At 38.5% G+C, this 16,699-nt stretch overlaps 2 protein-coding genes across 2 annotated transcripts; one reads left to right on the forward strand and one right to left on the reverse strand.

Moving 5' to 3' along the window:
• The first annotated feature begins 5,005 nt into the window (after window positions 1-5,005).
• Window positions 5,006-7,622, forward strand: LOC110054375 (heart- and neural crest derivatives-expressed protein 2-like). Its single transcript, XM_089283865.1, has 2 exons — window positions 5,006-5,301; window positions 6,632-7,622. Exon 2 carries the CDS (start codon window positions 6,642-6,644, stop codon window positions 7,068-7,070), a length of 429 nt encoding a protein of 142 aa, XP_089139991.1. The 5' UTR covers window positions 5,006-5,301; window positions 6,632-6,641; the 3' UTR covers window positions 7,071-7,622.
• Window positions 7,623-11,189: 3,567 nt separating this feature from the next.
• On the reverse strand, window positions 11,190-12,789 carry LOC110054406 (neurogenin-3-like). Its single transcript, XM_020760793.2, has 3 exons — window positions 11,876-12,789; window positions 11,675-11,749; window positions 11,190-11,555 (listed from the first exon to the last, which is right to left on the reverse strand). Exons 1-3 carry the CDS (start codon window positions 12,231-12,233, stop codon window positions 11,527-11,529), a joined length of 462 nt encoding a protein of 153 aa, XP_020616452.1. The 5' UTR covers window positions 12,234-12,789; the 3' UTR covers window positions 11,190-11,526.
• Between the last annotated feature and the right edge of the window lie 3,910 nt (window positions 12,790-16,699).

Raw genomic sequence — 16,699 nt, forward strand, 5'->3', positions numbered from 1 at the left:
CGTCCAGGTCTCTTTTATTGCCCACATCTTGTAAAGGGAAACTTCTTCTCTTATCGGACACACGCCATTACTAAAAGTTGTATGCCATGATATGCAGATTTCTACAGAATACGGACAAGCATCGCACCTTCTAGCAATGCAGGATGGGTCCAGAAGTGTGCTCGTCTTTCGTACCGTCTTTGATGAAAGTTAGTTTTGTGTAGCCACATAATGATTGAGCATATTATATTAAAAAAATTCATCTGAATACTCGATCAACCTTGCTCATTGAGGGAACTATCGACCTCCAACAACCACACTCCATTTCACTCTATTCTAAACATAATTTCGCTTCTTTTCTTCATCTTGCAGGCTTCCGTGTTACGAAGTCGCCGTATTCCCGCTTTTGACAAATTCAGCTCAGCAAATAGACGAATTTCGATATATTAATATTCAGCCTAACACAATAGACCTCAACACGAGGCTCTGGGGAATAAACCCCACAAACTCTGCAGTTATTCCCAGAGCCTCGTACCGAGGTCTATTGTTTTGGGCTGAATTATAATGTATCGAAATTAGTCTATTACGTGTAATAATGGATGAATGAACGAACGAACGACTAAATGAATGACTTTATTTGAGCGTCTAAGAGTATTTAGCTTTAGGAACTATTGGGGACACTATAATATTTACACTTTAAAATGTATCTTAACTATATAAAATAGTATCGCTGACTTTCCTGGGCGCGCGGCTACTGAATCCAGGTGTCACTATAGAAACCAAGAGAAAATATCAGTAAGAAAAAAATGGAATTACCAGCTTGAAGGGAGTTTTTCTTTACAGCTCAGAAGCGCTAGGAAGGAACAATCAAGTACACAGAATGTTCCAGACTTCTCGTGGAAGATTCTTAGAATCTGATGGGAAATCCGATCTGAGCCAGCAGCGAAGAGCATTGAACCTAGACAGACAAGCTTTCATCTCTGTTTCAGCTTGTTGAGCATGATAAAAGCGGTCTTAGCTTTTCCAGTTCATGCTGATGTCCCCGGAGGAACTCCCATATAAAAGGGACGGTGTTACTCGTCGTACCCTCTAGGGATTAAAAAAAACAGCCTCTTGGGGTTTTCAGCCTCAAAAGATCCACAGCATAAGCTTTTGCAGTACGTTTTAGGGTATTGAGCCGAAAAAAAAAATATGACAGGAGATAATATGTTGTTTTAGAATTGGTGAAAAACATTTTAAGCTACGCTCACAAAACAGGATCTTGGTACCTCTTAGGGATTCTTTTCTTTTTGACGCGCACCCCCGTCCTATTTACATGGGAGTCCTCTCCCGAAGTAGTGTCTCCTGTAATTCGTCCCCTTTTCTCCAGTCTGGCTTCATAATGTTAAGATGTTTTTGTTGGCGATATTTTTTTAATTTTATCATCTGACCGATCTGGTTTCCACTTTTAGGGCCTTATCTTGCGCTCCCATCGCTTCCATAGTTGACGTTTTGTCTTGCATTTGGTCCAAGCTATGAAAAAGAAGGATCAGATCGTCTGCTTCGCGAGAATCCTCTCGACATCTTTCTACTTTCCATGAGTTGTAAGGTATTCTTGATGGCTCCCAGTTTATATAGGGGATGCTATACCACCCTATCAAACTCCATTCCTTATCCAAACTGCCAAGAAGACAAAACTTATATTTTTAGGTAGAACTACTGGATCTGGCGCGCAGGGTACAGCCCAGTGTGTTTAGAGATATTGCATTGCCAATTCTGCCTTGAAAGCTTCTTATCGCATGCCGTTTGGTCCTTAGCTAGCGGGGCAGCCGAACGTGTCACTCTGTGATATAGGATTTCGGTCCTATGACTTCGCATACTTACATGAAAATGCCTGAAACCCTTCTCTTGTTTTTATGTTGGATGGACCTTCATGTTTGGACCTTCATAGCTCGTGAAATTTAAAACCAACAAGTTTAGTCCGTGATTTCTCCCTTTCCCTTTAACGGGGTTGAAGTCCTTTTTTGATTGGTTCATTTGAGCATGCGCATGTATGTTATCCTGGACTCTCTTATCCCGTTAGTGTTTAACCCCTACATAGAACGGGAATGTAGGAGTAGAACCTAAGCGTGCATTTACGTCGTGTGCTTAGTCCCCTAGTTGAACATGTTGAATTCGTCATTTGAACGAGCCATGGCCGATTCTCTCTGTAAGAAATGCCTGCAGGGAATCATGGTAGTTGTATTCATCAAAACGAATATCCAGCCGCGAGTCCAGGATAATGAATACAACTACCATCTAGTAGAGGGAATTGGCCATTCAAGTCCTGGCGCGCTCCAACACCACCACATTGCACACTCTGCTTGGTTCGCTTTGAGCATGCGTATGCAAGTTATCTTCTTTCCCTCGGGCTCATCTACTATATAGAGCGAGGCAAGGAGAGCTCAGAGAGCGGACTAAAAAACAACCAGCGCTGGTATCCTTGGAAGCCTTTAGTTATCAAAATCACTTTCAAGAAAAGATACTTGATGATATCAGGTGTAAAAAATTATTATCTGAACTTTTCGTTAAGACTCTGAGATCAAACAAACTGGAAAAAATATCCTTAGATGGCAATAAAAACCGATCCATGCAAAATTAGAGCATGGAAATAAGAATTTTAGGTTCGTTTGGAAAAGGATGAATAACTCTGCATATAAATGTTATTCATTCATCGTATTGTGTGTTAAGTGTACTTTGCTCGTTGCTTTTTTTTGCGGCTTGACTCCCTACTGTGGCCCAGAGTTTGTTTTGACGAAGAGAGAGATCGTCGTCATGTCGAACACATTTTTAAGAATCAAAACATTTTACACACTCGCCACACCAAACAAACTATTTATGATCAGTCAGTGTCCATTAAAAAGTATCGTAGGTTTTGATTTGTTACTCACATATAAGATAAGCCCTAGCTGTACATGAAGACCGACACGGTCAGGTAGGCTGGGCTGACATGTGAACAGATACTTGGCTTTTCTGGACACGCTCTTTATGACACAAAAATGAAAACATCCATGGAGTTGGCCAATAAAAGTGATAAACATTTTTTGGTCTGCTGGCGCACGTGGCAGGCAAGCCGACAAGGAGTGACTTTGATGAATTGAAATTAAGTTTTTTTTCGAAGAAGCAGCCGCAAGCGGAATACACAATATCTCACCAAAACTTGTTCATATAATAGTTGTTAAGACTGAAACCTACACTCATGATGGATAAAAACTTCACTGTACCAATTTATGAACAAACGGTTGAATTTATTTTGCAGTTTTTACATTGTTTAGACTTGATTAATTCTTGGTGGACCACCTATGGTGAAAGTTTTTTTTCAAAGAAGTTGTTTTAAAAAGCAGGTAACTGAGATGAAACAAGTTGAATACAAATTTAGTGTAAGATTGAGAAATCGACAAGATATACCAGTATCCAGCTTATTTCAGTACTGGGTGGATTTCTCAAAGCTTGTTGGCCAACTGTTAAAATTGTATATTTAACTACACAAATGATAACTGAGTTAAGGTTTGAATAGTTCCTTTGTTTCAATATTGACGTGTTCAAGGTAAACAATTGATCCTGAAGGAAACCATTACAGGCTAATGATTAATAAGCGTGTGTTATTTTTAAATTTTAAACTTATTGTTCAGCGAGCAGCTGTAGGATTGACCTGTGGCTGATACGAGGGCTCCACGCTAGATAACGAGGTGCAGGGCTAAAAAGAACTGCAAAAGGATACTCAAGGAACAGCCAATACTGTTCGCAAAAGTGTCATAGCACTGAAAAAGGTTCCTGGCAAGACAACAAATTATGCCTCCATCAACTGCAGAGCGTTTTACAGCCGAAGAAGACTCCAAAAACTGCAAACGCAAAAAGCGACGTAGTCCACGATTAACCGGCGTCAGTAAACAACGTAAGAAGGCAAATGCACGGGAACGAGATCGTGTAAGTGTCCTTAATAACTACATTCAAATTCTACGGACCCTCATTCCGCAGAACTGCAACAAAACCACGAAGTTTGACGTGATAGTTGGCGCTACCTCGTACATCTCACAACTTTCGTCTATCTTACAAGGAGAGGACGATTTCACAGTCAACAAAGAGATGAAGGCTGAAGATATGGTTGAAAGCCAATGACAACTTTGGGAACGAGGAAACAAAGACACTGCTTAAGAACTTGAAAACATTTTCTGTAAAAAAAGCGACTGGATGGTGATGCAATTCTCGTGACGTTAAAGCTAGCAATTTAGTTATATACAGCTATATCCAATTAGGTAGATTATATCAAACTGGCGTTCGGGTCAATGTTATCTTTAAGATTAGTTAATGGAAACTGACAAGATAACGTTTGGTAATTAAAAAACAATTTTTGCATTCTGCTTCACCGGGGCTTCCTGATTGGAAGCATTCGAATTGCAAGTTTTAAGAAGAGGCAGTCGATCGAACATAGAGGGTTGACACTCTTTGGCTCCTTAAAAGGAACCATCTTTACGGTACAACAACCCGGCATAAACTGTAAAGTACAGTGTAAATTTAATCATTGTAGATCATAATAAAACATTTTAGTCCCTTTAATTTAACTGACTTCGCCTGGTTGAATTAAGTCAAGACATTTTAAAACTACACAAAAGAGAAAGAAAGGAATGATGTTACTACCGAAAAATGGTAAACACAAGCGCAATTAGCCATGGGAAATTTATGCTAAGAACCATTTATCCCTCGGGCAAGCTTGATTCTATTTTTAATACCCAGAATGTATAAAATAATTACCGCCGCCACATCAAAAGACTCACATTTGTGGCATTTTACAAATTAAATTTCGGTTGTAGCTGCCTCAATACAGCAGAAGAGTTGGTCATTAAAACTTTTTCCTCCAAAAACAGAAGTTGTAAGTTGTATCAATTTACACTGTTTCTTTTAAGTTCTTTCGACCTCTTTCATAGTCACTCAAACGGAAAACTCCATCAAAGATAAACTAGGCAACTGGTAGTTATGTTATTAATCGTTATCGGTTAATAACCTCCGACGGCGGAGAGAATTTTGGGATTTCTTTGACGTTCGACTAAACATTGGATCGAAGTAAATCAACGGTATTTGGGAAGAACGCTAAAGTTGCACAAGTTTAATTTGTTTTTAAAGAGTTTGAAATTCTTTACCCCCTAGTTTAGCTCGAGGAAAGTTACCTGCTGTGAAAGTGAAGTCGAGCAAAGCGTATTCTAGCAGAACTTGATTCGATCTTTTGAAGGAACAGGGACAATATAACGCCACAAGAGCTTCAATTAAGGAACCAAGATTTTCAAGCACCTAAATCAGACAGCGAAGGTAAGACCTTCTGTTACTTTCGTCTAGAGAAGTAAACTCCAGTGATCTAACCTTTAGTCATTCGTTAAATTGTTATTTTGCTGGCACGCGCTGGATGCGCTCAACATTTTGTCGCAGAACGTTAGTATTCCAGTTGATTGAAAACGATTTTTAATGTCACTCGGCCACATTATTAAATTCGTATAGAGTTTCATTCGGTTCCTCCTAAATTTTTCAGTTTGTCTGAGAGCTTCTCAGCTTATTTAACAAGTTCCTACAAAATTAGGAATTACATTCCCTCGTCATTTAACTTCAGACAACTGGGACTGCAAATTGTACTATAAAAGCGTGACCAACTCAGTCTGTTGAAGTGTTCGCCAGTGCAAACGACATCAACCCAAGGTCGGTTTAGAGCACACAAATTTTCGGGTTTGCTGCAATGCAATTAGAAGTTCTATGAAAGTGCTCGTTGGCGACCCTTTTGTTAACCAAAGCGACTTGGCCTTGATTTGACCATAATTGTTCAAGTTATTGTCAGGGACAATTGCTCACTGAGGCAGATACTGAATAAGCGGTGAGCCCCCCTGACGGCAAATACTGATGCATCCCTGAGATAAAATGACTGATAAGCTGCGGGCCCGGCTGTGGGTGCTCATAAAACAGTCAATTTATTGTCTTCAGTTTGTGCCTAGAAAAGAAACTGACCTTTGGACTGTTCCAGATAGATCGCTGGTCGATTCAGTCGAAATTCGTACCGAGTTCCGGACGAGTGAAAACTTAAAAACTAATTACTTTTTATGAATGTGAAATAATTTCAATTGAAATTTTAAAAGGTTTTTATATTTTGGTTGTCCTTAGTCTTAGCACTTACACTACCAATTAGGTCAATTTACAGCGGATTAAACCTCTGTGTCAAATCAGGTTTGGATCAATTCATACGGTTGTGGACGGTTGTTTTTCATTCTAGAGTGTCAGTCCATTAAAATGAAAGAGTAGTGTCGCATATAATACCGTACAATTTTTGTTTTCTCAATATATCGAGAAATAAAATGGAAGAATTACGAAACAAAATTCACCATGAAGTACTTTTAAGTGACATAATGTGGAGGGTTAATTGATTTACCAAAGACAAACATAATTCCACATTCCTATGAAATGTTTGTGTTTGTAGAGAGTCAGATTTTAATAAATTTACCACATCGATTTCATCAACAAGCAAACTTAACATGAACATTTAATTAACAGCAGCCAACAATGCATTGTCTTAAATAAGGCGTAGTCTTCACGCGGGGCCGAATACTCACAACTGAAGAACTATTCCACTACTGAGATAGTTTTATTTACTGGACAGGTCTTGAAAAATGGTCAATTCTACAACGGGAGGTAGCGTTAGAGTTATGAATGCTTGCAGTCCTGTGTGCAAGTTAGAGACACCAGAAGTACCTTCTTCACTGACGCAGGCGAGGAAAAAGCACAGACGACGAGGGCCAAGATTGACTGGCGTCAGCAAACAAAGAAAATCGGCGAACGCTAGAGAAAGGAGCCGCGTAAGAGTCATAAACAGCGCGTTTGAGAGCCTTCGCGAGTTAATACCACTGTCACCGACCGAGAAACGACCTTCAAAGATAGAGACGGTTAGATTGGCTGCCCTCTACATCCATCATCTCACAGAATTGCTGACAAACATCGGCAAGCGTGACTCGGATATCCATGGGAATGCTGAGGCGTTTAGCGTTGTCGTTAAAAAGGAAAAGATTGACGATGAGGACTTTTGGAACAATACAAACTGAACTAAAAAAGTTTGAGAGCTATTTTTTGCAGTGTATTTGACTACATTTGATTATTTTTCCATAATGGAATTGGTACGTGTGTTTCGCTATCATAAGATCTCAGACTGTATCAGACTGGAGCTATGCGTACACTACACAACTAATATTGTAAACAGGAGAAACACTTTCTTCAAATTGAAGCATCTGTGTAAAAGGTTTTAAAATGGCAGGCTGAAACTTTCACTGCTGTAAATAAACATTTGGTTTATTCTCATATCTGGCTTACGAAGGAATTTCTGTGTTTACCACTTGTTGTAAAATGCAATGGCCAATTCGTGTCTGGAATCAAGATCTATCAGCTGCAACTTGATCGTAAATTTGTCTTTTCGCTTTCTTTCAGTTCGCTGTATATAGCGATCATCTATTATTCCAGCTCAGTTTTTGTCAATGTCTGCTCAAACAAAACCCTGATTCAATTAGATCATCGTTAAAGGATTAGATAGGGGATTAGAAAGATGGATGCAACCTAATTGTGCAAAATAAAACGACTATTAGTAAAGTGCCAAAGAAAAAGTCACGGCTGATTTGGAATGCAGGCAATGAGATGGAGCCGAATCAATCTCGTTGCCAAACAGTTCATAGGCACACATTTGTTGAGTTGTTGTGGTAGATTTTACTTGCCAACTTGACTTTCGAAAGACTGAAACACCAAAACGTCAAGAATTTTGTTATAGAGGCTGGGACAAAAATACTTCCTGCACCACGGTCACTCATGCGTGACTAACAGCAACTGGGTATTTTTGCACCACTGAGAAAACAGAAAAGTGGTCCCGAGGATTTCACCAAAAATTATTTTCTGTTTCATTCCCCGAGCCTCAAGCTCACTGTTCAATAACTTGAAAGTGAGCTTTATTTCAAAAATGATAGATTGACTGAGACAGTGCTCTTCGACTGTAACCACTAGAAAAGTTGATATAGTGTATTGTTACGAGTATCGTTGTAGAACAGGGTTGTTTCCAGACAGAACTCAGGATCGCCGGTAACAGCAGCAAACTAATTTATTTCCGTAAGATAACTTCACGAATTTACAGCACTAAGCTTCTTCAAATTTTAATCAATCTCTCTCACAGAAGAAACGCTCGCTCTAATATACATGAGGCTTAAAGTTCTAGAAACTTCCATTACAAGCTAAATTAAGTAGTTTGACACAGTTTCTAATCTGAGTAATTACATAAGGATTAGAATGTTCGGGAATGTTCTTATACAAATTGGTCACGCCTGAATGATTTCAGGTTCTAGATTGTTCTAGAACTAGACTTAGACAATTTTTCGTAACATGTATAGTGTGAACAAACACAAGAATCCGATTTCCCCCTCACATCCACCCCCACGGAAGTCTCATCAGATGTGACTTTCCAGGAGCGAAGCCACGTGTAGATTAGGGCTTAACGGGAGCTTGAAACACTCGAACGCACATTGACGCACATTGTAATTCCAAAGAAACCAGGTCACAATAAAATCAATCGTTAGCGTTTATTGGAAGGAGCGATGAATCAACGATATAGGAATCAGGATAACAAAATGAGGATGTACTTGTGATGTGAAGTCGTTGTGGTTGTGATTGTGTGGTTCGAACTAAAAGCAAAACGATACAAAAGGCTTATACTAATACTAGTATACTAGTTAATACTAGCTAAAGATACAAAACACAAATCAAGGATACCGATGGAACATAAATCTTAAACTATAACGAAACGACTACGACTAAAGATGTGCAGACTTACTTTGATCTTGCTCCTGCGAGGGTAGCAATTGTAGAAACGATAGCTTAGCACGATAGCGATGGTAGCGATAGCATAAAATAATAGCGAGAACGTAGATGGCGTAACTAAACTGATAAAAATGTTGTATCTCCAATAACATAATTCCAAAGGTTAGATTACGAAACTTGCATTGATCACAGCAATCACAGCATGAATAGCAAAAACTTTAAAAATGTACATAATCGTTAATACGTAATAGTGTTATGTAAGCAAAACAAAGAAGAAAACGAGTTACGAAAGTAACATCAGATGCCAAGCTATAATTAAAGTACTCGATTGCGAACCTATTCACGATCACGCCCAGGTAGTTTAGATTTCAACATATTGGTTTGTTTGTTGTTTTTTTTTTGTTATGAGAGGTCGGCATGTTGGCTCGTTTCAGCTACAGTGCTAACTTTAAAGACTGGCTGGTATTTGAACTTCTTGCTATGCAGTCGAGGATCATTTACTTTGCGCTTTTCAAGTGACAGAATTTAATTTTATAGAAATGACAAACTGAGGCGCTGTAAGTCTCCAAGATCACAAAACACAACAACTGTCTGAATGATGGCCAATAAAACTGAATTGGTTTAAATTTTGGATTCGGCCGAATCGATTTTATCTTACACTTGAAACTTTTAGGGAGGATGAAAGATTTTGCCATGAAGTAACAAAACGCTGGTCAACAAACGAAGTTTCCTTATCGATTTCATTTTAACTAAGTACCCAAAATGGCAGTAAAAGTGTTTAAAGTCCCCTGTGCCTTGTGCCTCAGCGCACGAAGATTTTTCCCACAGAGTTGAAACTTAGTTTCCTTCCCCAATTATCTTTTAGCAAATCGTTCTTAGCCTGCCGGACAAGCGGTAACATGATAGCGATATATTAGTGGTCGCGCACGACCTAATGTGAGCCAGTCATAGTACCAGCCTGCCTTGGAAATGGAGAGAGAAGAACTCAAAGTGAGTGAAACACTATTTTGAATAAAAGTTGTTCTTTTAATTCTTGAACAGAAACTTCCTTAACATGTACGCACTCCCAACATGGTTCTTTTTTTCGCCAAGAACTCGAAAAGCAGTCTTGTTTCATGCATAATTTAAAAGTGATTTTGCCATGAAAAAGTTCCAATCAAGTTGAAGAAGTAATATTTACAAGGGTTGTAAATACATGAACCACATTTTCAGTTCACGAGTATTCTTCTCACACAATCAAACGCGCTACCTTGTTGCTTCCCCATAATCACAGTGGAGTAGCAAGGTCTGGAAATGTCTGTTGAAGTTGTTATGCGGTAATTATCACCGACCGCCAAAGGGGTTTTCGTTTTGATAAAAACAGTTTTTACAGTAAAACTACTTAAGAAGCGAAAAGGTCACTGTAAACAACGACCAGAGAAAGGAAATACCATTTTACCTCAGTTTATCTCGACTAAACGTACGCAGTGACCGAGTCATGTCGCATCGGCAAGGTAAGGCACTTTTACACGCGTTCGGTAATTCTCGTGTGTTCCTCAGAAGACTTTTCTAGCTTTTTAAGGCGGAGTTCCAACTCAGAAGAATAACGCTGCAAGTTATTACCAAATTGCTACAAATGCGGGCTGATTCCACCGAAAATTACATTGCGCATGGCAATCTTAGAATAAGTTTAGTTGATGTATGAAAGGCGGTTTTTTTGGTGTATGAGAGATTTTTAATAACTTCTACTAAATATTTTTTTCCGAGGTTGCCGGCTGACGTAGTCATCGTGTAAAATGTCCGATAAATATAGTTGTTATCTTATTCCTCTTAAGCCACTGATATTTAATTATTCGAACATATCCACGTATATTCGTGAAGGAAACACGCACATGCAACACCGACAAAAAAAGAATCAGTTTTTTCGACTGAGATGACTTCACAGCTCTAACTGTTACTGTTACCGTTACTGGTTGCAATGTACATGAATCGAATGAAAACGCTGGCTGGTTTTTCGTGCGGTTAATTCCAAAATATCTTTGTTATCTAGTGTAAGGTGCACTCTAAGTTCCGTGATTAGCCAGTTGAAACCACTTGTCAACGCTTACCGGGTATATATATTCTCAATGAGGCCGCCTGATCATTTCATGCATAAACCTCCGGAGCCGCCACGGACTAAAAATATCTTCAAGCTATTAAAATTCAAGGCAAATGATCTAAGCAAGAAAAACAGTACAATAAAGCAATAATTAATCTCAGTACGAAACGAAACTTGCCCGGTTATGTTTACATTGCCCCGACGTGTGTGTTTTTCAGCATTCATCCAAAAAGGGTTGCGCCGGTCTTTCCCTGTGTCTTATCAGGGAGGACAAAAGCCTTACGACTCAAGCTATAATTCAAGGTTTTATTTTACAAAGTGCCTATAATTACAAACTCCTCAAACGCGAAATAGACCTTACTCAAAACTCGAGAGCTTCAACGTCATCCGAGGTCGTGGGCTATTGACGTTTCTGCCATCATGTCATGTAACTTGCGTTTTTAACATAATTACCAAAAATATTATAATAATTCTAGGTTTTTTGCAGTTGTATATACACAAAGTTCTGTATTTTCAAAAACTTGGTACTCGATCCAGCTAAGTGATGATTAAATCGTCTTTGTGACATAATCATCAGCTACTTGAAAAGGCTCTTCAAACATCAAATTGGAGTAGATACCTCCGAGAAGTCAATTTTCGCTTAACTGTGCCTCAGAGTCTACAAACAATAAAATGTAAACAACATTTAAAACTTGAAAAGCCAGACGTTTATTAAGATAAACGAAAATCAACATGATTAACTACTCAAGGACAACATTTACGAAAGGGATAATTTACCTGTAAGAAATAAAATGTCGTCAAGATCGAGTTCGGCCACTGCGGAACATTCGTCAAGGCAAAAAATATCGGACACTATCAAGAAAAAAAAGTTACATCAAACCACGTCGATATCAGTGACTAACAAAAGTAAGATTGCAGACTGAGTTATGGAAATGGACCCTGACAGAATCGTACTATTCAGACTGGTACGTTACTAACCTGCTATATCTATAAAAGTTAGATCCAAACTCTGCGAAGTATCGTCAGCACCCAGTTCCAGTGTATTGTCAGCGGTTTTGTCGCTCTTTTCCAGCAGGTCTGTGAGAAATTTAATATACGTTGCTGCCATCCAGATTACCTCGGTCTTGGTCGGTCGCTTCTCAAATGGTGAGAGCGGAATATGATCTCGTAGATTCTCAATGTGCGAATTCAGAGCGTGAACTCTCCGTCTTTCCCGCTCATTTGCCATTTTACGTTGTTTGCTGACACCGGTCAATCGAGGTGGTCGACGCTTACTCTTCCTCTTGACGTTTTTGTCAGGCTTGGTGTCCTTGCCTTCTTCTCCTATGTTACCCATCTTCAGCAGTTATACTTCGATGGTGCAGTCAGCATTACAGTGATGCAAGATGTCTCATGGCATGCGAGATATAAACAAAAGCAAACAATGTTCAACCTAATACAAGATCAAAGCAAACAATCTCCTCCCACTCTGTCTGGTGATCCGGCTAGATCCAGTTACGCGGCAACCTCGTGCGAGTTAATCGGGATGAGCTTACTAATAAAGCAAATTACAAAAAGACGCAAGTGAATACTTGACCTTTACAAAGCGAGGGTTCCCAATTGCAAGTCAACAATTTGGTTACCTTTTAAAGGTAGCCACAACGTGGTGCATTAGGTTGCAACTGTTGAATCCGAAAAAGCTGAAGAAGTTTGGATTTCCCTTCTTTACCGGTACAGTGGCCTGGATAAAGGACTGGTCATTTATAGGCATATATAAAGCTTTAGTGAGAAAGAAAATCAGCTCCATTCCGCTACAAATCACCCTTATTTACTATATATTGCACGATGACAGGTTAAACAATGAAATATTGAGTTATAAGGATATCATCTCCGGAAATGAATCTTCCCACACCATTTTTACAATCATTACTTTCAACAAGACTTAGGATGCGCGATTGACTCGTCAAATAAATAAAAGAACAACGCTGTAATCATAGACTTTATCCCCCCAATACTCTAGGGCCCATTTTTGTGCTGAAAAATGACTAAAGTTCGTTTAAATCGTTCGATTAAATTAAAATTAGTTTAAATCAAAAGCAGGTGGCATGTAGCTCAGAAGGGTTTCTCCATTGCGGGATTAACTTAATACCGGATTGTCTAAGTATTCATTCTGTAACATATACAGGTTATGTTGTCTTAATTTTTGAAAATGGATTTTTCTAGATTTAAGTCTGAAACATATTTATTCAATAGGCGTGTTTTAACTGATCTCGTTCCACAATTTTGAGAATGGATTTTTCTAGATTAAGGGTAGAAACAGTTTTATTAAATAAACGTATTAGCTGTGGTTAACCTAAATCAAAAACAGCTGAGTTTTACAATTCTTGTCTGTGATGGAGTTAATTGCCTAATGGTAGGTAAAGGAACACATGGAGAGACCACTTAACTACAGGAAACTGTAACGACGGAGTTTTCAAACAGATGGCTAGCTAAATGTGAGCCAAAATCACTTCCGAAACAAATTATTATAGCTTTACGAGTTCATTATTTTACCTCCACGATATCGTCATTACTTTCAAAAGTCGTCTAGAGGTTTTTCGCAAGTTCGGCTTGCAAAGCTTGGAAATATGATTTTTTTTTTCGAAAGCGGGAGTTATTTTTCGGACTACTACAAAGCTTTTATAATCCCACGCTAGCATGAATTATTTTTACTGTATTTGGGCCGTCTGAGATAAGACTTCCCTGACTGTGTCTATCTAGATATTATTGAATTTCAGAAATTTATGAAACTTCAACACTATATAAATGGACCCTATATCAATGAGGGGAGTGGCGGCAGGTAATTACACATTTACAGACGAAAGAAGTAATCAATTTCAAAAGAGAGGTAAATTGCAAATTATTCTTCTTCAAAAATTCTCCAATGATCTCATTCAGTTTATAAAAAGACACTGTTTTCAGATGAATGAACTATTCAAACTACAATAATGCAATTTTCCAATAAAGTTTTGTTTACTTTACTTTGGAATGGTCTTCCTTGTGACTAAACGCAAGTAGAATCCCTTAGGCAATTCAAACGCCTACTCAAGGGAGAACAACAAGGCACCGCATTCATGGAAAGCAGCTTTTTATTTAAATATTTTAATTTTATTAGGCATTAGGTATTACGTATTAGGTATTTTTGGCTGACTAATGCTTTTTTACTGTGAATAAGTAAAGATTATCTATCTATCTAAAGAAAAACGACAGTAGGAATGAAAGCCACGCTGTGTTTCAATTTGCTCCGTAGCAGTTGGCTCAAAATACAACATATTCTTGCAGCTTCTAATAGTCCATTATTTTATGATTTTTGAGCAAAACTTGAGCGACATCTTATCGTTTGAGACCCAAGAACAGCCACACAAGGAATTTTGCGCAATATACCCTGGTTACAAAGCTAAATTTGTTTAGACGATCGTCTTGCCGCTAATTCCGGCTTTGTGTGGGTTTGTTGACTTGACCCCTAGCACTCTGATCGGGATTTTATTTCTGTCGGCTGATTCTGACCAATTCTATATTGACTGGTTTTGGGGCACCTTAACTAACGGGGGTAATACCTAGCTACTAACCTCATATTTATGAAAATACAATGATAGAACCTTTATTCAATTTGTCAGTTTTTCTTCATCTCGATAACTCGTTTCCGAGTTTCGTTTGATTCGTTTTATTCCGGAGCAGTCCTATTACTATCAAAGTAAAACCTCGCGGAGTGCGTTGTTCCAACTTTTCAGTTTGTTGTTAAAACTTAGTGTAAGACTTTCAAATGAAAGCTATTGCCAGGGGCGGCATTTTCATGTTGCACCTGAGTCTATGGGGAGCAAGGATGGATCAGTGACGAGAACACTCGCTTCCCACCGGCTCGATTCCTTCCCGGTGCCATATCTGGGTAGAGTTTTTGTCGGTTCTTTCCTTGCTCCGAGGGTTCTTCTTCACGTTTTGCATCCGGTTTTCCTCGCTCCACATAAAACCAACATTTCTAAATTCCAATTCGACCAGAATAGTGGTCGACCCACATGAAAACCTGGGTTGGTGTGGCTTCCTCTCTAAATAATGTAATTTACTTTTAATTTATCAATGTATTGCGCATAGAACGACACAGTAAACCAATCCTGCCCAGCTTCAGAATTACATGGCCTAAACAGCCACGTCACAAACCTCAACCCTAAACCTTATTTTACTAACCGACGTGCAACAGAAAACACGGCGTGGCATCGTCTTTTGAGACAACCGGCCGTTATTAACAGAACCATGGTGAAAGGAAATCAAGTTATTCAAAGACTTGATCGCAAGTTGTTGTTTCAAATTTTCTATACCTGTATGTCTCAACCAGACATTTCCCTTCCCAAAGAAGCCGTCACAACTTTTGTGAAGAGACGAGTAAAAGTTAATTTTAGATAAAAAGACTTGCATTCATCATCACTGGTCTGTCAAAATAAAATCAGGCAAACAAACGTCACATGCATTAACCCTAACTTTCCGTTTTATCATGGCCTAACTTTGTAGTAAGCCCCAAGTGTACGTTCCAGTATGTTCCGTTAGACCTTATTTGAAAAAAAAAAAAAAAAAAGTGAGCGACCAGTGAGTCGTATTAAACTCGAAACGGACTTCGCACTATGTCACCATCAGCTATAGAGTTCTCATATCTGTCAATTTGTTGACCTTAAGTACATGCATGCGGTATACCTTTTGAAGACTACCAATGTCGTTGCTTGTAGGTATTTCCTTTCGGTCCTTTTTTAACACAACAGTCGAACAACACTGAAATAAATTCCTGCAAACCGGCAACTATCGATATCAGTAACTATGATATTTAACTTCTAAATTTGCCCTGTATATCAAGCATTGACGAAGAATCTTAGACGAGGACAAGAACTCAGGTCATTTTATGATGTTAAACGCCATTACATTGCATTACAGATTACTTCATAATGTCATGATGTGAGGATTCCACTTCATTTAAAGTCAAGTTTCAGGCTTCATGCATTGTGGAGTGATGTCCGAGTATCCAAAACTTGTGCCAGTCAGCCTTGATCAAATGTTTCATTTCCATAGCTACATGACGGCGACCTCTCACTTCGCAACCATAGCCCCCCCTCTCAAATTATGAAGACTTTTCAGTCCATGCACAGTCTTTTTTTTGAATAAGAATACATTTTATAAGAATGTCGAGGCTGAATTGATTTACGAAATTTCAAGATTATTTTAAGAATACACCCGAGGCTGAGATTTTGAAAAGAATATAATTTTTTTGTATTGAAAATATGTAAATACAATATAATCTAAGAATATTCACAAGAATATTTTCAATCTAAAATCGGCAGAAAAATAAGAATATTCAGCCTCGGCCGGAGAAACAAAGTTCATATATAAAAAAGAGTGAATGGCATGCTGTATTCTGCTACCAAGTCAATAATCTGCAACATGAACACTTTCTTGAAGACAGATATCGAAACATAGTCGGTTAGGTTGCCCATAATCAATCAGGAGAAGGTAATTAAATACAAATATTAATATGCCACGCATATTTATACCGTCTAGCTTGTCCACAGCTTATGGAAAACATCGTTTCATTGAATAGCGAAAAAGATTCTAACTTGAACATCCACTAAGCTAAATCAGTTGAGTGGTAATAAATTACATTTACGTCCAGGTCAACGGTAAATTTGGGAGTGAAGTCTGCTTATACAGTTCTCATGAATTTCTTGTCAAATTAACCACTTCCTCGATCAGTTAAGAATGTTTACTGCTGATTATAGCCTGGCTAATGACTAATTATACTTTATA

This window comes from Orbicella faveolata, unplaced genomic scaffold (assembly GCF_042242905.1).
Source record: "Orbicella faveolata isolate gen_17 unplaced genomic scaffold, um_ofav_v1 contig_13, whole genome shotgun sequence".
In the NCBI taxonomy this organism is placed as follows: domain Eukaryota; kingdom Metazoa; phylum Cnidaria; class Anthozoa; order Scleractinia; family Merulinidae; genus Orbicella; species Orbicella faveolata.